General features: G+C 31.7%; 1 protein-coding gene across 2 annotated transcripts in view; it reads left to right on the top strand.

Annotated features, from left to right (window-relative positions):
- The window catches only part of Scfd1 (sec1 family domain containing 1), a 91,331-nt gene that overhangs the window by 43,038 nt on the left and 25,013 nt on the right, over nt 1-23,280 (top strand). For both annotated transcript variants that reach the window (XR_013439044.1, XM_078050267.1), the window contains exons 15-17: nt 15,414-15,510; nt 18,728-18,798; nt 20,676-20,755. Coding sequence is in view for 1 of the 2 variants with exons in the window: in XM_078050267.1 (XP_077906393.1) it covers nt 15,414-15,510; nt 18,728-18,798; nt 20,676-20,755 (248 nt within the window). In the remaining variant the exon portion in view is untranslated. The remainder of the gene's footprint in view (nt 1-15,413; nt 15,511-18,727; nt 18,799-20,675; nt 20,756-23,280) is intronic.

Genomic DNA, 23,280 nt, shown 5'->3' with positions numbered 1-23,280 from the left:
TTTGAAAACTTAGAAATAAGAATAATGTTCTTTATTGAGGAGGGAGTAATAGAAAATGGAAGGAAAAAAAGTAGGAACTTAGTAATTATGGTGGGAAGTCGTTGGAAGTTAATGACGATCTGATTTATGTTTTAAATGGAGAATGGACTGAGGAGTGGTAAGTTCTGGAAATAAACATAGAAGCAGAAGACATGTACTCTAATGGTCTAGGCAAGTACAGTGTTCTATAAAGTACAGTTTACTTAGGAAATTGTTTGTGATTGTTTACCATTTTACACTAATGATCTTAGGTGAGTTTTTCAGAATCAGTTTGTGTTAAAAAAAGGCCACCTGTCCAAGACAGTGTAATATGACACCATGCCTTATCTGCACAATTCTGCTTGAAGAACTGTTGGTCCTATGAAAAAAAGTGTTTCTTCTAGGACTGCTCTTTCTCTGGCAGAGCAACTTATGCTAGAAATGGATTGTCAATTCAAGATAATGAGTCATTTTATATAAAACTTAAGATATTTTTCAGTCATTGTTTTGTTGTAACTCAAGAAAGATACCCTTTCTTAACAGGATCTGATTTACAGAAATTGCCATAAAGGACATTTGCTTTATAGAGGGAAAACAATGTCATGTATAACATATAATATTCCTACTTGCGTTGTTTTAGGAAACCCAATTAATATCAAAAGAGGTATTTTATATCATAGATAAAGAGCTGTTAATTTTAAATATTTACATATAAATTATAGCTGTATTTAGTAAATCTTATACATAGAAGCTATTATATTAGTATAGGAAATTGGAATATTTTCTTCTGTGACAATTCCTCATTTAATATTTACCATTTTAAATTCCTCATCCTTGTCAAAACAAGCACATAAACTTCGTTGTTTTCATTTCTCACTACTGCCAGTTATAAAATTTCTTCTTGTAGTTTTCCATAACTATTAAATTTCCAATTTTTATTTACTTTTAAGTGGCATATTTATTTGTATCATTACTGTGGTACAAATCTACCACAAATCTGTAGCCATCTACCACTGGCTATAATGTTAATCAAGAATTACTTCTCCATAATGCCTTACTCTTTTGCCAGAATTTCTTGACCATTTGAACTTAACGTCTTTGTAAACAGTCACCTAAACAGTGTTTTTATTACTAAGAGTATTATATCTTTTTATGCAAAGTTCTCAGAGCATTTCTCTTGATATTTGTCTTTATTGCAGTTGTATGTATCTCTTTGGAGATATCTAGAATATAGCTGCTTCTTACATTTCCTTTGATCAATTTAAGAAATTAATTTCTAGAGAAATTCTGGTAGTTCTTTCATAATCAGTATTTTGGCAGAAAGTTAAGATCACTCCAGCCCCACACAATGGTACATGTAATTCCAGCCATTCAGGAGGCTGAGGCAGAAGGATCAAAAGTTTGGAGACAGCTTCAGCAACTTAGCTGGACCTGTCTCAAAAAAATAAAAGGTGACAATACCACCCCTGCCCTAGCCTCCGGTGTACACTAAAGATCCAAAATCATAACTCCAAATACTTTTACAACTAATAAAAAGGATGAAATCTTTGAATTAAAAGCTGAACTCAAAAAAGAAAGGAGGAAGAAGGCTGTGAAGAAAGTGATTGCTGCTGTAACAGTGGGGAAGGATGTTAGCTCTCTCTTTCTAGATGTAGTGAACTGACATCTTGGAACTGAAAAAACTTGTATATCTCTACTTGATGAACTATGCCAAGAGCTAGTCAGACATGGCCATCATGGCTGTCAACTGATTTGTGAAGGATTGTGGAGATCCCAGTCCTAGGAGATTTGGGCCTTGGCAGGTAGGACCATGGGGTGCATCCAGTGGACAAGATTACAGAATATTTGTGAACCCTTCCCCCCTCAAGTGCTGGAAGGATGAAGATCCCTATGTTCAGAAAATGGCAGCAGTTTGCATGGCATAATTCCATGATGATATCAATGCCCAGATGGTGAAAGATCAGGGATTTCTGGATTCTCTATGAGATCTCATAGTAGTTCAAATCCTATGGTAATAAACTGCTTTTATAAAGAGAACAATATTTAAACTGTTCCCTTTTCAAGACATGTTTGACTCAAACCTATCTTTGGGACATTAGATCACAGGTACATATGGAAACATGACTACTGTGTACCTCTCACCCTCAGTTTTTTTGAGGTGAGACAGTTGCTCAGAATATAAGCACTAAAATACAAAGTCTTAAAACAAGACTTTGTATTGTACCTACCCCTGTGTTTACTCAGAAATAAACCAGCACTAATCATTTAAAAAGTAATGATAATAATAAAAGGGACTGGATGTAGCTCAATGATTAAGCATCCCTGAGTTTAATCGCCTATACCAAAAACAAACCAAAAAACCTTTGTTATGAGTTTGGCAAATATTCTCACTTAAATTTATTGATATTCTAAGAATTGTAATGGCTTTGGTCTATAAAAAGGAAATTGTTGAGTACTCATTTGTTTTGAGTATTTTGTGTTTTTATACCTTTGCTTTGGTGTAGTACTTTCTAATGCATGTGTGACTTTCCCAAGTTCTGGTTTTTGGAAAGTAGCTTCTGGGATTTAGAGATTTAGCCCACCTACTAAATCAGAAGTCAAACTGAATTAAGTACTCTGTAGCATCAGATTCCTAAGAAAAGGAAAAGAAGCAAGCAAATGCCCCCACCTAAGAGGAAGACCTCTGATATCTCTATGTTTCTTATTAATGTAGTTGGCAGAAAATAAACTGTTAAAAAGCTATGCCAAGCAGCGCTTGTTACCAGGTCTTTGTTGTCTGTGTGTCTGTTTTACTAGAGAAAGTGGAGAGGGACTGATGTTCATCCAAAGACATGACCTGATGAGGTAATGAGGTCTGTACTCTGAACAAGGCTAGGGTTCCTACTTATAAGGACTAATTTTCTTTATTTCTTTATTTCTGCTTTTTTCTTCTTTGGGGAAAATAACCTTTCAAGAATCTCTTAACTGATTTATACTTAGAGTATTTTCCAAATTAACTGGTGCCCTTTTTTTCCTCTATAAAACATAATAGCTGATGGCCACATTGACTTCCTGACAACTCATAGCTAATATACTTTCTTCTTATTACATTTTTTATTCTTATGGGCTGGACTTTTTGCTCACCAAGGAGTTACTTGTATTTAATTTCAGTCTATTTATATCGATTGTAAGTGTGTGAAAAGAAGATTGTATCAAGTTACACACTTCAGAAAGAATGAAAAGGTGGTGATTTTAAATATTATTTGGAATGATTGTGGGTAAAAATGTCATCTATAAAATCTTGAAAAATACTATACAGTCTCATTGCTTTGCAGTGTCTATTTCAGTCAATGAAACTCTATACTCAAAAGGTCTTGGACCTATATTAGTGACAGACAAATAGTTCTATAATTTAGGTCTTATAGACAATGTTTTTAAATGTACATATACAACACAAATCCTTTTTTATTAGTCTTTACATTAACTGATTGATAAGTACTATTCCTGATCACATTAGAGGTCTTTTGCTATACTAGAAATAAAAACACTTCTCTGGCTTGATTTTGTACTGATCTGTCTTAAAATAATTTCTTGTCTTTTGTACATAGCAAGTGAATAATTAATTATATGACCTTGGTGTCTTCAAGGTAGAGATAAACTATATTCTGTACCAGAGGGTCCCTAGTAGACAAATTATCAGTGTCTTTGCTTCTTATCCCAAATAAGATTAGTCAATATTAGAACCTGAAGTTTTCTTTACTCCCAGTGCATAAAAGATATCTCTTTTTAAAAAATATATGTTTATTTTAGTTGTAAATGGGCTTTTATTTTATTTATTTGTGGTGTTGAGACTTAAACCCAGGGCCTCACACATGCTAGGCAAGTGCTTTACCACTGAGCCACAACCCCAGCCCCTAAAAGATAACCTCTTGAGTGAGTGGAATGTACTTCAACTTCTTAGTCACTTTATCAATTTCTTTTTTTTTTCTTTCTTTTTTTTTGGGGGGGGGGAATACCTTTTTTAATTTGTTCTAATTAGTCATACGTAATAGTAGAATGCATTTTGACACATCATACATAAATGGAGTATAACTTCTTATTCTTCTGGTTGTACATGATGTAGAGTTACACAGATCGTGTAATCATATATGCACATAGGGTAATAAGGACTGTTTCATTCTACTATCATTCCTTCCCATACTCCTTACCCTCACTTCAGTCATCGCTAATTCAAAGTACCTCTATTCTTCCCTAGCCACCCCACTTTTTGTGAATTAGCATCCACATATCAGAGAAAACATTCTGCCTTTGATTCTTTGGTATTGGCTTATTTTGCTTAACATTATATTCTCCAGCTCCATCCATTTACCAGCAAATGCCATAATTCCGTTCTTCTTTAAGGCTGAATAATATTCCATTGTGTATATATACCACGTTTTCTTTATCCATCTATTGATGGGCACTTATGTTTGTTCCATAGTTTAGCTATTGTGAGTTAAGCTGCTATAACCAATGATGTGACTTTGTCGCTGTGGTATGCTGATTTTAAGTCCTTTGGGTGTAAACCTGGGAGTGAGATAATTGGGTCAAATGGTGGTTCCATTTCAAGTACTGCTTTCCATAATGGTTCCACCAATTTGCAATCTTACCTGCAATGTTTGAGTGTACCTTTTTACCTCACATTCTCACCAACATTTTTAATTAGTACTTGTATTCTTGATAATTGCCATTCTGACTGGAGTGAAATGGAAACTCAGTGTAGTTTTGATTTGCATTAACTTCCTCTAGCTCTTTGCTTTTTTTATTTCTTTGCCATGGCTATTGTGGAAATGAAGCATTGTCATGCAGCAGGATCCAATAATTGATTCATAAAGGTTAAATTCAAAGGAATAAAGATGTCAAAACTCACTAAGGAAGCAAACAAATTAATGAGGGTTCTTCAGAGAAAAAGAAACAATTGTTGGCTGAAAATAGGAACATTTTTTTTCTTTTAAAGGAAAACAAGACTTGTGTGTATGCATTTGTATGTCAAATAATTTAACGTTGTATGACTATGTATATTTGTATGTGTGTATTTCCCCATTCTACAAAGGAAATGAATCTCAGACATTCTTAATACTTGTCTTAAGATCATCTGCTATAGATTGAATTTGAGGTTTTAAATCCCAGACTGTAGTTCCTTCAAAAAGATTCAGCAAAAACATAATGAGAATGGTTTGCTCTTTGATAATCCCTTTGGAGTAACCATAAGATTAAACATAATTCAAATGCAAACAATCAGTGAGGACTGAGGATGTAGCTCAGCGACAAGAGGGCATGCCTAGCATGCATGAGGTTATTGATGGTTTCAATCCCCAGCACCACAAAAAAAAAAAAAAAAAGATTTTTTGCCATAAATCAAATATATTTACATCCATCAAATATGTTTTTTGTATACTCTTTGTATTCATTATAAATTGACATACATGCACAACACACATATACCAAAAAAAAGAAAATAGGAATAAGGAACCTCAATTGTTTATTAAAACACCTGATCAACTTAATGTGTTTAATCGCTCATTTAATGTGTTCAGTCATTCCAGTTGTTTTATTAATTTTCATAAAACAGATATACTTTTTCAACAAAAATTTTTCCAGTTTTATTGAATTGTAATTGAAAAATAAAAATTATATATTTATGGTGTACAACATAAGGTTTTGATTATGAAATGATTTAGCACAATTAAGGTAATTAACATGTCTCCTTTCATAGTTGCATTTCTTTTGTAACAAGATTGAAGATCTACTCTCATCAGATTTCAAGTATACAATGCATTATTGTTAGTAATAACCACATGCTGTGTTTTAGGTCTCTAGAAATTATTCATCTTTATTACTAAGGTTTTTTGTTTTTTGTTTTTTTAATTTTTTATTTGTTCTACTTAGTTGTACATGACAGCAGAATGCATTTCAATTCTTCATACACAAATGTAGTGCAACATTTTGTTTGGAAGATCTATCCAGTGGTAAGAGAGGTGTGTTAAAGTCACTCAGTTTTATTTTGTTGTGATCTGTTTTCTTCTTGAAATTGAGAAGCGTTTGTTTGATATATGCAGATGCTCCATTGTTTGGGGCATAGATATTTATGATTGTTATGTCTTTTTTTATATATATATAACAACAGAATGCATTACAATTCTTATTACATATATGGAGTACAATTTTTCATATCTCTGGTTGTATACGTAGTATACTCACTCCAATTTGTGTCTTCATGCATGTACTTTGGATAATAATGATCATCACATTCAGCCATCATTAATTACCCCATGCTCCCCCTCTTCCCCTCCAACCCCTCTGCCCTAGAGTTCCCTCTCCCTATCCCACTATGAATCAGCCTCCTTATATCAAAGAAAACATTTGGCATTTGTTTTTTTGGGATTGGCTAACTTCACTTAGCATTATTTTCTCTAACTACATCCATTTCCCTGCAAATGCTATGATTTCATTCTCTTTTATTGCTGAGTAATATTCCATTGTGTATATATGCCACTTTTTTTAATCCATTCATCTATTGAAAGGCATCTAGGTTGGTTCCACAATTTAGCTATTATGAATTGTGCTGCTGTAAACATTGATATGGCTGTGTCCCTGAAGTATGCTGTTTTTAAGTCTCATATATATAAATTTTTTTTTAATTTTAATGTGGTGCTGAGGATCAAACTCAGTGCCTCACGCATGCTAGGTAAGCGCTCTGCCACTGAGCCGCAACCCCAGCCCTACTTTTCCACTTTCTATTTCTATAAATTCAACTTTTTCAGATTCCACATATTTGTCTATATTTGTTTTATTTGACTTAGCATAATTTTCTCCAGGTTCATCCATCAAATATATCTTTAATATATCTTTTGTGTTTATTATAAATATAGGACTAGGTGCTGCTGAAGCCCAGGAAATTTTTTTAAGCACATGCAAAATCATTTTTATATTCTTTTCTTTTTGCATCATTTTATACATTATGCATGAAGAAGCTGGAAAGATATTCAACCTATACAAAATTTTCCAAGAATTTGCCAACACTCTTTATTAGATAAGAACCTTTTATTGTCCTGTTTACATATATTTGGTTTTTTAATTAATAGATTCCATTTATTTTAGTGAAGTTTTATGTTTACAGGAAAAAAAATGGAGAGTTCCCACATATTCTTTTACCCACATACTTCTAGTTTCCCAGTGTTAACATTTGCAATAGTAAGACATTTGTTATAGTTGGTAAATCAACATTAATATATTATTACTAACTACAGCCCTTAGTTTACCTTAGGATTCATTCTGTAGGTTTTGACAAACACATAATGACCTGTATCAATTATTACAGAATTGTGTAGAATAGTTTTATTGGCCAAAAATCCTTCCTGTGTTCTGTGTTCTACCTGTTTATCCCTCCTTCCTCCCTGTACTCTTTTTTGAGGGGTTGGGGGCAGCTACTGGGGACTGAACTCAGAGGCACTCGATCAGTAAGCCACATCCCCAGCCCTATTTTGTATTTTTATTTAGAGACAGGCTCTCACTGAGGTGCTTTGCACCTCGCTTTTGCTGAGGCTAGCTTTGAACTCTAGATCCTCCTGCCTCAGTCTCCTGAGCCGGGGGCATGCCCTACTTTCCCTATACTCTTCTTCCTCCCTTAAGCCTGGCAGCCACTGATCTCTATACTGTTTCCATAGAAGTACCTTTTCCAAAATGTCATTTAGTTGGAATTACAGAGTAAGTGGACTTTTCAGCTCAGCTTTTTTCACTTAATAATATCTAAGGTTCCTCCCATTATTTCATGACTTCTTAGCTCACATCTTTTTATTGCTGAGTAATATTCCCTTGTGTGTATATACCACAGTTTGTTTATCCATTTATTTACTGAAAGATACATTGGTTGCATCCAAGTTTGGGCAATTACAAAACTGGTATAAACATTCATGTGTGCATTTTTTGTGTATGCATGTTTTTAACTCTTGGACATATACCAAATACTCTTGAGCACATGATTGCTAAATTGTATGGTAGGAATAAGTTTAGTTTTGTAAGAAACTGCCAGATTCTAAAGTAGCTGTACCATTTTGCATTCCTACCTGCAATAAATGAAAGCTGCTGTTACTCCATATCCTCACCAACATTTGATATTATCAGAATCCTAGTTTTGGACCATTCTAATAGTGTGTAGTGGTATTTCATTGTTATCTTAATTTGCATTTCCCTGATGACATATGATGTAGGGCATTTTTTCTTATTCTTATTTGCCATCTATTTATCTTCTTAGTTGAAGTGTTTTTCATGGATCATGCTTTCAGTGTTTTATCTAAAAAAAAAAAAAATCATCACCATGTAGATTTTCTTATTTTCTAGTTGTTTTATAATTTTCCATTTTACATTTAGATCTGTGGTCTAGTTTTAGTTGACTTTTGAAAAGGTGTCTAAATTGATTGAGGACTATCCTTTTTCCATTATATTGATTTTGGTTCTTTATTAAAATTCAGTGACTACATTTGAATGGGTCTGTTTCTGGGGATCTCATTTCTCCTGTGTTTATATATGTACAATACTGTCTTGATTACTATAGCTTCATAGTAACTCTGGAAGTCGGGTGGTATCACTCCTCCAAGTTTGTTCTCCTCCGGTATATTATGTTGGCTGGTTGGGGTCTTTTGCTTCTCTATATAATCCTTAGAATCATTTTATAAATATCCACAAACTAACTTGCTGGGATTTTTATTGGGATTATATTGAACCTGTAGATAAAATTGGAAAAAAACTGACATCCTGACAATATGAAGCCTGTTTGGTTTCTTTCGTATCAGTTCTGTTCTATCATTACAGATCTTACACTTGTATTGTTGGATTTATATATAAGTATTTGGGGAGTTTAGTGCTGGTACAGTGGCACAATTTTTAATTTCTGTTTCCTATTGTTCATGCTAATATATAGAAAAGTCATTGGCTTTTATATGTTAACCTTGTATCCTGCAACCTTGACATAATTGCTTATTAGTGCCAGGAGTTTGTTGTTGTTGTTAGTTCTTTGGAATTTTCAATAAAGACACTTATATCATCTGCAACCAAAAATTGTATTTTTTCTTACCCAGTTGCTATGCCTTTTATTTCCCTTGTTTATTTATTGCATTAGCTAAGACTTCCAGTATAGTAATAGGGATAAGATCTTTATGGGAAAGAAACTTAGTTTGTCACAACTGGCATTTTGTTTTGTAGAAGACATTGTAGGAAATTGGTTTAATTTCTTCTTTAAATGTTTAATAGAATGCCCTAGTGCATCTATCAGGATCTGATGCTTTCTGTTTTTTAGTCACATTTTAAAAATAGATATAAATGCATTCAGATTATCTATTTTTCCTTAAGTTAGTTTTGATAGCTTTTATCTTTTAAGAAATTAGTTCATTTCACTTGGTTACCAAGTTTGTGCACATAAAGTTATTTAAAACATTACTTTATCATGAGCTTAGTAGCAAGAGCCCTTCTTTCATTTCTGGTATTATTAATTTGTATCTTAACTCTTTCTTCTAGGATTTTTAGTTTCTTAGGTTATCACCTGGGTAGAGATTTAATCAATTTTATGTTTTTAAATAACCAGCTTTTGGTTTCTGTGATTTTGTTTATTTTTCTGTTTTTAATTTCATTGATTCCTGCTCTGATTTTTATTATGTATTTTCTTCTACATATATTCAATTTAATTTGCTCTTTTTTGTTTTCTGAGTCATAATAAGACTTATAGCATTTTATAAGTCCTATATAAATGTCTGTACAGAAATATTATAGAGCCATAATACAATAAGACAGTAGTTTACAAGTGCCACATAAATCTCTATTCTCTACAGAAATATTGTTGATAAAGCAATTTTCATTATCTAATGATAAGGTCACTTTTATTTGTATTTTAAATACTTGTAATCTATAAAGATCATTTTTGTATGTTTTAAAATTTTGGTCTATACATTATTTTAGTTTGAATTAAATAAATTTTCAGCAAACATCAATATGTAGGATAAATTTATAGATTAAAGTTGTTTCCTTAGTCTAAGTCTGATTTAGGACCACTTCCACAAATAGCACATTAAAAAATGAGATAAAAATTCAGAATAGTTTCTACGTATTCATGTTGTTAATTCACAAATGTGGCTTTGAATCTTCTGGTCACCAAAATTTTAAAAGGGAGCAAAAGAGAGATAAGTTTTAAAAACTTCTAGCAGAAAGTTGATTTTCTTTTAAGAAAAGCATTACTTAGTGTAACATTACAAAAAATATTGCATTATATTATCTAAAGTAAACTATGATGTAAGGATATAATATTTAATATCAGTTACATTTACGGATTTCATATGACTGTTTTGTATGGCACCTTTAATGAAAGCTAGGGGTATAATATTAAAATACAATTCAGTGAGAGTAGTTCTATCAGTTACCAAGGTAGTAAGATCTAAGTTCATAGCCTTTTAATGGTTCATCTTAAACTTAGAATAAAATTTTTAATATCTAGAATAGATGACTACCAATTTTTTAAATAATTTATAATAATGTCAATTTTTGATTGGATTTTTGATAGGATTTGATAAAGCAAAGTTGATTCTATATTCTTATTTGGGCCTTGAATGCTAGAAATTTAGTGTCTTGATAGAAAAATATGTAGATTTAAAAATGAGATAACCAAGTAGTAAGGTTAACATTCTATTGTAGAAATTGAAGATCCTAACCAATTTCCTCACCTTAATAATACATTGCATTTTCCCTCCTCTGCACAAAATAGAGGTGAAGATGAAAGGATTAATTTATGTCATTCTGACATATAAGCAAGTGTTTCAAAGTGATTATTTTCAGCTACTTGTCTTATAAAACACGTCTAAATATAACTTAATGGATCATCTAGTTACTGTGGAATAATTTCTTATGTTGGCAAACTCATGCATGCAATGGCAAACATTTCAGTGTGAAATTCATCAAAATACCCACCTAAATAACTGAAAATAAATTAACCTGATATTTTGTTATATTAGGAAAAAAATTGTTTTGGAGAATTCCAGTCATCTTGTAGGGCGCTGTGCACACAATAATGAATGAGGAGTCTTAAAGAGTTCATAATCTCATGATGTACACCAACCACAAACTATTAGAATAATGCATTACCACTGCTACCCACGTAGATGAAGGGAGATAGAAGTACAGCCCTAAAAGGTGGTACAAATTAAACTCATGAAGAAGAAAGAATAAAAAAGGCTCAAGTATAAACAGTCTTCAACTTAGGTACAGATTATATTCTGAAAGTCTAATTCTAAGTTTATTATAGTGCGTATAATATACCTTCTTTAAAATATTATGTGGTAGATAGTTTTCTTTCCCATAGAACCTGTTTAGTCTACAATGTAGAGTTATTTCTCATATTGCATTGTAACATAGAAGGGTTTATATCCTCTCTCTCTCTCTCTTTCTCTCTCCCCCCTAAAAAAAATAGAGAGAAATATTGAGATTTTTAATGGAAGAAGGAGGTAGAACTCTAATTCTTTCTTGCCTTTTCTTTCACTGCTAAATAGTACCAGGGGATATAGTTGGGGCCAAGAGATGAGAAGGCCAAGATAGTCTCTGGACTTTGCCATCAGTCAGTCATTAAACAGAGGTAAGAAATGAGGCTAGCAATGAAGAGAGAATTCTATAATGGTGATATCTGCTAGAATAGAGAGAAGAATGCCAAAGAGATGGAAGATCTCCAACAATTATAAGGAAAAGAATTCCGTTTATATCCTGTGTGGTATCTGGTACATGTTTCTAGGTAACAGATTTTCAAAAAGGCAAAAGGTGTAAACAAACTATACTTCTCAGATGAATCTTAAGAATTGTCTATTATGAAAAGAAATTGTCCATTACAGTAAAGGAAGAGACAGACTAGCTTTGGAAAATGTTTTCTTTAGATTTGTTTTATTTGTGTTTTTTCCCATCCAGTGGGCTATAGGTAGGCAAATTTTAACAACATATATGCAGTATTAATTGAATATAAATTTTGAGACAGTATAATAAAAAGCTTCCTTGTTAACTGGAAAGAAATACTAAATTTACTTTTATCATATCCTCACTTAGAAAGCCCTTCTAAAGCAATTCTTGAGAAATTCATCTTTCTCACAACTCATATTCACAATATATTCACTATATGTATAATCTGTATTCCATGTGTAGTGCTTTTGATTTTCTATAATAGTCCCTTTTATAGTCCCTTTTATCTGTTTATTCTTGATATTTAATGTAACTACCAAAAATTTATCTTGATGTTATTTTATAATTTTTAAGTTGTTCATTTTTAATGTCACTCTTACTATGCAAATTGTATTATCTATTAAGCCCATGTTGAATAAGAATAACCAATCTTTGAAGTTACCAAGTTGCGCCTCTCAGTATTTTCCTTCATTTGAAGAATTTGAGAAAAGACCTATAGATAAAAGATCTCTGGCCAGAATGACCTTTTGCCAAATATATACAAAAATTATATGTATTACCAAAAAGCCAAACACTTACTAATTGACAAATATGCTTTTTTTCATAAAGCAAAAGAAGCAATAAATTGTTCTTGAGGAAAATATAAATTTCCCTACTCTTTATCTGTGGTGTACATTGAAGTATGACCTGGATTTGAATCTCAACTCTCTACTACTTCTACTCTGGTAACCTTGAATAAACTTAAGTTTCTTTGTGTCTGCTTCTTCATCTTTAAAATGAGACTAACAATTCCTAGCTCATAGTGTTATTTGGAGAATTAAACAAGATAATTTAAGGTAGTGGTTTTTAAACACTGTTCTCTAGTACCCTAGAGCTCTGTAGAGACATTTCATGGGTCACTTATATGTTTTAGTATACTCATAGAATTGATGAAATTTATAATCACAACCTGATGTTGGAACATTTTTATCACCAAAAACAATTTTTTTCTAATTTTTTTTAAACCCTGTCCATTACTATTCAAACTAAATTGTTTTGGGACTCGATTTACATTGCTCCTTAGAATTTGGAATACAAGTTAATACATCAAGAAAGGAGAAATGAATCAGATGTGTGTATACCTGCATAAGTAAATGAAACATTGTTTTTTCACTGATCCATATAGACATTTGATTCCCTTGTACCATTTAGCATGCTTAATTCTTTATATTAAAGCACTAAAGATTAGATTATTTACATTTTTTATTTCTAGAAGGTCATTCACCTATTTTTATGATTTTTAAAAATGACTGCTTGCTTGTATATGTCCTGCTCTTAGTTTTGAAATTCAATAAATTCAAGTACTTATTATGAGCCAGGTTCTTTGTTAAACTCCTAGGTTAAACAATTAAGTAGACACATTCTAAGGAGTTTATAGTTTTAGGAAGAAGACATAAAAAGCAAAGGAGAGTAATGTGATGTGATCATTGTTGTTATGGAGAGATCATTGTTATTATGAAATGCTTTTGGTACAGGTAAAGGAGTAACGAGTTCTGGCTAAGGAATATGAGGGAGAGAGCAGAGAAGCTGCAAATAAGATGAAATGAATAGAATTCACTGGATAAATGATAGAGAAGTAATATATCCTTTAAAAACTTAAAGAAATATCTTGTGCATAACCCTGGAAGGTTAAAAGTATACACTATGCTTAATGAAAATTTGGTGAGTTATATGGTGTACTGAGGAAACCAAATCTATAAATAATGCTGAAATCAAAAAAGTTGGATGGATCAGACTGTGAACTGCCTAAAAGTCAGTTTAATGCCATATTTTATTGCCTTTCCGTTTTCATTCCTGGCTTTACAAATAATAGCTTTTCCTAATCTAATATTCATATTAGCATAGTTCCTACAATCATTTTAGTTCCCTGGGAGTTTTCTTTTACTTCTTTCACTACTGTTGTTTCTCATATCCTTTCTTGTGTTAATTATTAAATATCTATCTTCTCTGTTCCCTTAGCCACTACCCTAGTCTTTTCTATAGGATCTCTCTTATATTTCTTTTGTCTATTTATAATATTATTTCTAGGACTTTGTCATTCCATGGGATTTTACCTCTTCTCTGTTATAGTTATAAAAGTAGCACTATATAGTAGCTAAAATAGTTCCTATATCATCAGGGAATATGAAGGCACAAACATAATAAGGAAAAAACTTTTTCTATTATACTCTCATTAAGCACTCACTGGTAAAGAAAATTTTCACATACTGATGTAGTCTATATTATTCAAAAGGGGGCAGAAGAGTATAGCATTATTAACTTTTTGTGTCAAAGTGGGGAGGGATATTAGAATGTAGGTTCTATTTCTTTATGTTAATACAGTGAAAAACTGTAGAAGAAATAATTAAAATACTGATAGAAGCAGGTGGAAATGAATGAGAAGAAGACTAGCAAGAACTGGAACTTCTTTGTCCTTTCTGTGTTGTTTATTTTTTAAACTCCTGAATATTTCATTCTTTAAAAATCTGGCTTTGTGTGCCACTGCAGGGGAGTGGAATTGAAAAGACTATTGCCCATGTATGAAATCCACTCTTTAGTCTACTATTTGGATGTCTGCACTCTGTTGTACCTTGGTATGATCTGTTTAACCTAAATGAGCTATATCTGAGTTCCCAAGTCACTTTTAATTCAAAATATATCACTTCCTCTTCCACAAAAGTTTGTTTATTTAATTATATAATTTTAGCATAAAGTATTTACCTTCTATAATTATCTGTTGATTCTTCATTGGTATTGTTAAGTATCCAAATTTATTTCATGAATGGTTTTTACTGCTACTTTAACTTTTAACTCCTTTGTGTTAGGAACAAATATGTTCTTTTCTGTTTTGTTATCAGAAGCATAATTTAATAGATATTTAAGAATAATTACTTTTTATTTACTCTTAACTTCATTTGGATCAATGTCACTTGGAAACATTTTACTACTTTTTTGTTATCTAAAACTTCAACATATCAAATAGAACTAATGAGGGAAAAAAAGAGTTTTTTTTTAAAAACATTGAAAGCAGGCTAATTAGGGTAATTTTTTGTTCACTTAAGATAGAAAAATGTGGATTTGCACACTAAAAAATGTAAACAGCATGGCCACAATATTAATTTGCATGGAGTACAATGTGATTTGTGTTCTAGTTAGTAATTAATACAATTAGTGTGTTTTTATTTTTACTAATATATGTAAGACATGTACAGTTAATTCTGATACATTACAAAATAGTTAATCTTTTGGCTAGGATTTATACATGTATGTATATGTGTATATTAAGTGTGTGATTAAAAGCAAGAAACTTGAAATTGTACTAGGAAATGAACATTTATTTCTTAAATTGATTATAGAAAATAGAAATTTTTGAAAGACTTTTAATATATTTTTATTACTTGATGTAGTCTCATCTAATATTTACTTTGAAACAGGCAAGAAAGCTGGATGTATATTTTGAATATGAAGAAAAAATAATGAGCAAAACTACTTTGGATAAATCTCTTCTCGATATAATATCAGACCCTGATGGTATGTACCATAAGTTTAAGGTTAAAAGTTTCACATCTTATGAATCCAGCATTTTCAATTTGAGCAAAATTTAAGTAGAATTACTACTTTTCTGAATCAATACTAATAACAAGGAAGCTCAGTGAACTGTTTTCTGTTGAAAAACATTCAACATAGTAGTTCCTAAAGTGGAAAAATGATTTGTATTTTATTTACTGAACTTTACTTTTATATTATTTAAAGCACTTTTTGTTTTTATTTCTAAATCTATTTTATATGTTTAAGAAATTCACTTTGAGAAAACCTTGTAGTCAATTCTTTATATTTGTATGTCTAAGTATTTTATGTTAGATTCTATTGAAACAAAATACAACTATTTATAATTTGAAAATATAACCTAATTATAACTTTTAATTATAGTGACTTTGGAATGTATGTAGGGGGTTAGCCTCTAAAATATTCAAACCTTAAGAGACGTTTTGATTATTTCAGAATAGTTCTGAATCCAAATTTCATTGTTTCCCAAAGCAGATATAAAGCCCATGACCCATTTTGCAGATATGGAGTATTCAAGCTGTATAATGACGATTTTTAGTTCAAATTTGGATATAAGCTTTAGACTTTTTTCCAAATTGAAAAAAGAAAATCCAAACTAATGTGTAAATAAAGATTCCATTTATTAAAACTTCTGAGGAGCCACAAGTATTGCTTATACTTTTAAAAACTAGACTTATAACGTTTTGCTATGTATGTGCACTTTGCAATGAGAGAAACATCCATCACTTCCGAGGTATTCCTTGTTGTTTGTGAAAATTTCTGAATACAATCAAAACAATAAATGTGTTGATAAAAAGGCCTTTCTTCTTTGTTTCTCACACAACTTTTTCCAAAAGACATTAAGTAGGGCAGAACAAAGTCGGCATTCATGCACAGTGGCAGTCTGGTGCCACTTTAGCCCAGAACAAGATGTTGGAACCTAAGCAGGATGGCAGGAGAAACTACACATGGGGTAGAGGGGAGTGGGTAACCTAGTGTGAAATGTCAAAGTTCAAGAGGGGATGAACAGTGTATCCACATGTAGGAATAAGTTTTGTAAGAGGTATAAAAGCCCTAACTGATTAAGGCAAGTGATCCCACACAGGAACTACTCAGTCTGGGCCCAGGTAGGTTGAAAAATATGTCCAGGTGTGTGGGTGGTTCCATCATAGGGAATCAGAGTTCAAGTGAAGTAAGAAGAGCATCCATGCAAGCAAAGGGATAGCAGCAGATATGGATACTTATTACAAACAGAGAACTAGTTAAACAAGTAAATATGTCGATTAGTTTAAAGGGAGCCAGATTTCTTGTCATCAGAGGAAGAAGTATTAAGTACAGAAAGGTAAAAACTAGAATGAAGTAGTATTCAAGTGTTGTGAATTTAGTGTTCTCACTATATATTTGTCAGATCTAGAAATCAATATACACACACACATATGTGCACACTATATGTATTCCCTAGCTGAGGAGGCCTGGGAACAGTAATATCCCACTGCTAAAGATTCTGGCTCATAAATACCATTTTCCACCAGGACTCCTTGGAGAAGTAACTGATTCCAGGACTCGGGTAGGGAAAGACAGTACTAGATGAGTCTGGAACATTTTGTTGTAACAAAAAGCAAGGAAATAACTCAAAATATGATAGAACATGTCAAAAAGTCCCAGAAGTCAGCTTGACAAGTCTCCAAATCATGACAGTTGAATGTCAGAATAAATAATGAGTATAGCCCATTGAATGAAACAGCTACAAATCCTCATAGAAAAAAAAATGGTTACCTTCAAATTTTACAGGATATTTACAGTTTCAGAGTACTTACTTTAAAAGTATTTATTAATTACAAAGAGATATAGTAACTTTACAGTGGAGAAGCCTGACAAATACCCTATTTGATTATCACATTAAAATCATCAGTAATGAGATATTCGGAAATAACTGCAGCACCTACTATGATTCTTTGCAAAGAATACAGCATCCTTTTGTAATATTCTTGCTAAAAATGTATAATCTGAATCTAATTGTGATGAAATATTAATTGCACAGTATGCTGCCAAAAAAATGTAACCTATAATTTTAAAAAATACCAAGTCATGCCAGTCAAGGAAAGCTGGAGGAACAATTTTTTATAGAAGACTAAAGAGGCATAACAATTCTGTGCAACACATGATTCCAAAGTTTGCCATGAAAGATATTGTAGACAATTCGTTAAACTTGAAATGGGATATGAGAATGAAACAATAATATACATATCGTGTAGCAGATTACTACATTTGTGTAACAATGTATCAACGTTAATTTTCTGTTATATTATCAAAATTATATTGGAAATGTCTTTGATTTTGAGAGTAATGGACATTAGCTCAGCAACTTAAATTTTTCAGAGATTAAAAAAATGCTTTCCAAGCTATTCTTAAAACTTTTCTCAAAATATAAAGTATGACAAGAGGTTCCAGGCTGTAGCTACGTGCTATAGACTATTGGTTTAAAAAGAAACATTTTATGATTTCAGTTTGGTTCATATATAGTTATATGCATCAGGATGCTTTTCAATCCTTACCATAAGATAACTCTATTGGCAAAGAGACTCTAGAGGGAGCTGCGGTTGTAGCTCAGTGGTAGAGCACTTGCCTAGCATGTGTAATACACTGGGTTTGATCCATAACATCTTCCAATAGTAGGTAATACTTAGCTTTAAAAAGAAAGAATAGTTCCCATTCCTCAAGAGGAAACGTATTTTATAATATTAGTGTTAATAAATGCCCTAGGGATTTTTAAAATGTTTTAATTTTATTTTTAAATGTGATTGTATTTTTATACCTTTATTTTATTTATTATTAAACAACTATTAATTTTACCAACCTCTTCTTGCCATCTTACAAGTATCCCATTCTATATAATTGTATTATTACCTGCCTATATCCTTCCTTTTCTTTTTGAGTTTTTTAATCTAAAAAGTAAATCTCAACACTATAGTTTGTAAGTTAGAATGAATTTGTTTCCATAATCACAGCCCTCTAATCCTACGATTAATCTTTTTCTGTATCTGTATTTTATGTGGTTATAATTATGGTAATTATCAGTTGAATCAAGAACCATATTTTGTTTTGCTACATTTACATATGCCTTGAATTTTAATGTACTTGTAAATGTTGATTATCATAACCACAATTATGAAAGTTTTTTGTTGTTATTTTTCTTTTGTAGCAGGAACTCCAGAAGACAAAATGAGACTGTTTCTTATCTATTACATAAGTACACAGCAAGTCCCTTCTGAGGTATGTGCTCTAAAGAGTTATTGGGAGGAATGCTTATTTGCAATTAAAACAGAATTTCAAAAATAGAAATAAAAATCACTATGGCTAGATAACTACTTCATTCCTTTCTTTAAAAGAAAAACAATTTGTTAAGACTCATTCTATTTACTACAGAGTTTGTGGCAGTTTTTATTGTCACCAGGGGAAACTGTCCATTCAGGAAATGTCTGACCACTATTAAGTTGTTAAAATATGAATTGAATTCAAGGTGCCAAAATTCTTATTTCTGGAAAATAACTACTCTAAAATAGGTTAACCAGTATTGATAAGATTTTTGAACAGTCTTATAATTTTAAGATTGTTTTGAAACTAGTATTCCATAGAAAATATCCTATATCCTGTATTATGAAGGAAAGTGATGGGTTTTTGGTGTCAGGCTTCTTACTGAGTTAGAGATCATTGACTCTTTCTCATGTTGACCAAGTATAGTTTTACTAGGTGAGCAAGAAGTATGAGCAACTAGTTTTACTAAATGAACTTCTAAGATTACATCTGGAATAACATGGCTATTGTAAGTTTGTTTCCTTTGCTGGTAGCAATTACTTTTTGATGTCTAGTAAATTGTCAGGCTTCTGTAGATCAAAACTTTTGGGCATGTTAAAACAGCAAAGATCAAAACTTTTGGGCATGTTAAAACAGCAAACTAAACCCAGTATTTGCTTTAAGCCATTTCTATTGTACTATAGGAATACATCTATCTTTTGACTTCTACTTTAATTCAGTAAGTGTGGTTTTTCTTTGTAAAAATCTCTCATCAATGGGAGTTTCCCATTATCTTATAAGATTCTAACAGACTTTATTATGCTTTCTTAAGACTGATTTTTAGCTGGGCACAGTGGTGCATGAGTGTAATCCTAGCAAAACAGAAAGTAGAGGAGGGAGGATCACAAGTTCAAGTCCAGCGTCAGCAACATAGTGAGACCCTGTCTTAAATAAAAAGTATAAAAGGATGACAGTATAGTTTTATGGTAGATTGCCCTAGGTTCAATCCCCAATAAAATATATATATATTTTATATATATATATATTGTTAAATCATATATAAGTGATTTTAAAACAATAGTTTAATTGGGCATTAATTTCATTTATTTTTGTTTAAAAATTACATCTTTTCAGAAGTTTCAGTGATGATTAAGAGGCTTAATGCAAATTATGGCAACTGGTATCAGATTAACAGCCCTTTAATACAAAGTAATGAAAACTCCTGGTTTATGGTAAACTTTAAACGCTTCTTCCTTGTAATGTTTTTATAGTGTAGTTCTTCAACTTCCACAGATTCAACTGGACTTACTCATTAGGGAAAAAGAAAAAAGCTCAAGGAAGAGGAAAAAAAAAACCAGCTATTTAAGAGGTGTAGGACACTCAGAGCCCCAATCTGGGTGGTGGAGAGGGTGTAATACACTGTTTTTCAGTTAATGAATCTGGACCCCTAGAATATATAAGATGGGAAACCTGAATCAGCAGTTCTTTTCAGTCCATGTTGTTCTCCTGTTACTTCTGGTTCTGAAATATTCTTGGTCAAGCCAAATCATTAATTTAATGCTTGTCCCAAAGAAAGCCAATCTATGTTAGCAATAGAGAAAAAACATGACTGTTGAATTTACTGAGGTATGATAAAATACTACACTTTATTGGTGATTTGGGAACCTGTTAAGTTATTTTTATTTTATATGATTTTTGTCTCAGATCCTCACTTGGGTATTCAGTAAAGATGCAACTCCATTCTATTTAGGTACCAATAATTTAAGCTCATGCTTTTGGTATTACTTGCTGATTACTCAAATGACAACATTCATGAAAGTATAAATTTTTGTCATACAGTTCTTTTCTTATTTCAGGCTGATTTGGAGCAGTATAAAAAAGCTTTAACAGATGCAGGATGCAACCTTAATCCTTTACAATATATCAAACAGTGGAAGTAAGCTTTATTTTCTTTAATTCCTGTCATTTAAGGTAAGGGCACTGTTAAGGTTTTGTTCACAAGAAAATGGGAATGCTAATAAGGAAATTAAACAGTGCCATTGTTGATTTTTATATCCAGTGGCACAAATATTTCCTTATCTGACCCACCCTATGCACATCTTAAAATTACATAAAACAGTAATGACTTTCTTTTTTAGACAAGCTTTATATTTTCTCCACTGATAAGGTAAAAAAGTCAAAGACTGAAGTGTCTTAAAAACATTAAAAGTTAATTTTAATTTCACAGGTAATACAGATTAACATAATGTAAAAATGTAGAAAATATTGTGCCAAAGATGATTAATTGGCAAATTTGTACTGTGTTGCTGTGAATATAAATTGTCACTATTTTTCTGGATGATATAAAAATGCTTTTAAAAAATGGCTTGAACCTAGCACATTCTTCTCTTAATGATTTATCCCAAATAAGTAACTGGAGTTGTAAAATCTCAGAAGTAACTAAAATGATGAAATTTTGAAAACCAACTTAAATGTCCAGTGGTAAGATTGGTAAGTAAATTGTAGCATTTACATAAGGTAGAATACAATTGAATCACTAAAATTCGTGCTGTAGAAGACTTACTGACATAGGAAATGTTCATATATTTTTTAAGGAGAAAAAAATTGTGTAACAGTCTTTATTGATTTGTTTGATAAATACTTTTGTTCTTCCATATTCATGGTTTCTATATCCACCAATTGAAAATATTCAAAAAAATTTTTTTCTAAACACACATGTTGTAGAGAGCAGTGTCTGAAGAATTACTCCAGCAATCTTTACTTATATATGTCTCATTAATCAGATTAAAGACTTTCAAGCATTAGTCTTTGTATTCATGAAAGTTAGTTAACAACATTATGCAGCTTATTCTGCAATTACATTCCACAGTTACATTGTGCAATATTAGGAGCTTTGGGTAGCTCTCAAGAAAGTCCATTGTTTAAAGTTACTGTTGTGTGGACAGGTTCAGGAGCAGTGGAGCTGGCAAAATATTGTGGTTTTCTAGCCAAAGAGTTCTTTTATTCCCAGGAGCTGAGTGCCTGAGATCAAGATCGAGGTTGATAAGACTCTAGCACAGAGCCTCCTCACAGAGGGCATTACCATAGCAGCTAGGCATCACCATAGCAGCTAGGCATCCTGCACCTTTGCACAGAAATTTTCCCAGGCATCAAGCATACCACAGCCATGAAGTCATCAGAGACCCCAATCTCAGACACTGTTCTCCCATTCTCTATCACTGCTCTCCACAATATGTACTTTTTTCCTATCATTATTCCTTTAACAATACAGTATAACAGTTATTTACATAGAATTCATATTTCGTTAAGTATGCTAAGTAATTTAGAGATGATTTAAAGTATATGGGGATTGTTTGTATAGGTTTTATGCAAATACTGTGCATTTTATTTAAGAGACTTGAGCATTTGCAGATTTTCATATCTTTGAAGATCTGGGAACCAATCCCCTGTGAATGCTGAAGGATGACTGTATTTTCTAATAGTAAAGCCTAATAAGCAAGGCCTCACTGGCACTGAATTTATCTTAAGGGAATAGTTAACAAGTAAATGAACAGAATGATGCTATGCCATGTTAATCAAATAAAATGAAATAAAGTTGAATAAGATCTTAATTTATTGGAGGTAAGAGCTAAGTATGTTTAGGAGATCAGGGGAAACCTCTGGATCACATTTGAACACAAACTTAGATGACATTTTTTTACAGCACAATCCCTGTTTATCCATTTTTCTGTATTAGTGTGTTAGTATACACATATATACATTTAATTGCATAAGTGAAATGACATACCTCTGAATGTCATAGCAGGTAACTCCTAGTGGCAGATTTTTTTTTTCTTTTGACCACTTTATTTTCCAAATTTACTTTAATAAACATTACCTTTGAAATAATTTTTAAATCAGTTTTTAAAACAGTAAGATTGAACTGTGCTTTCTGATCGCCAATTAGGTCCCAAAAAATGTGCATAGCAAGAGAAATGTACCAAATGAACGGTGGTTATTCTGAGTAGTAAGTTTTTGAGTATTATCTATGCTTTCATGTTTTCAAATTTCACTTGACTGTGTTCTTGTAATATACAACAAACCTTTTTTTAAAAAGAAAAACTAAAAACTATTTTTTCCAACTTTTATAATATACAGACATATTTGGCAGTGTGACAGAGTATTGTTCTTTTTTAATATGTTTTTATTTGTTTTAATTAGTTATACATGAAAGCAGAATGCACTTTGATATACATAGATGGGGCATAATTTCTCATTTTTCTGGTTGTACATATTATAGAATCACATCTGTCATGCAGTCGTATATATACATTGTTTGTTTTATATTATGATTTACATGCAATTCCTTAATCAGTATTTAGAGTTATCAGGGGAAAAACAATCTTGGGCATTATTTTACACAGTCATAAAATACATAAACTCTAATTTATAAGATTTTTTTCCCATTGTAAGAGCCATACC

This window comes from Ictidomys tridecemlineatus, chromosome 5 (genome assembly GCF_052094955.1).
Source record: "Ictidomys tridecemlineatus isolate mIctTri1 chromosome 5, mIctTri1.hap1, whole genome shotgun sequence".
NCBI lineage: Eukaryota > Metazoa > Chordata > Mammalia > Rodentia > Sciuridae > Ictidomys > Ictidomys tridecemlineatus.
Note: the sequence above shows the minus strand (reverse complement) of the source record. Positions and strands in the feature narration are given on the sequence as shown.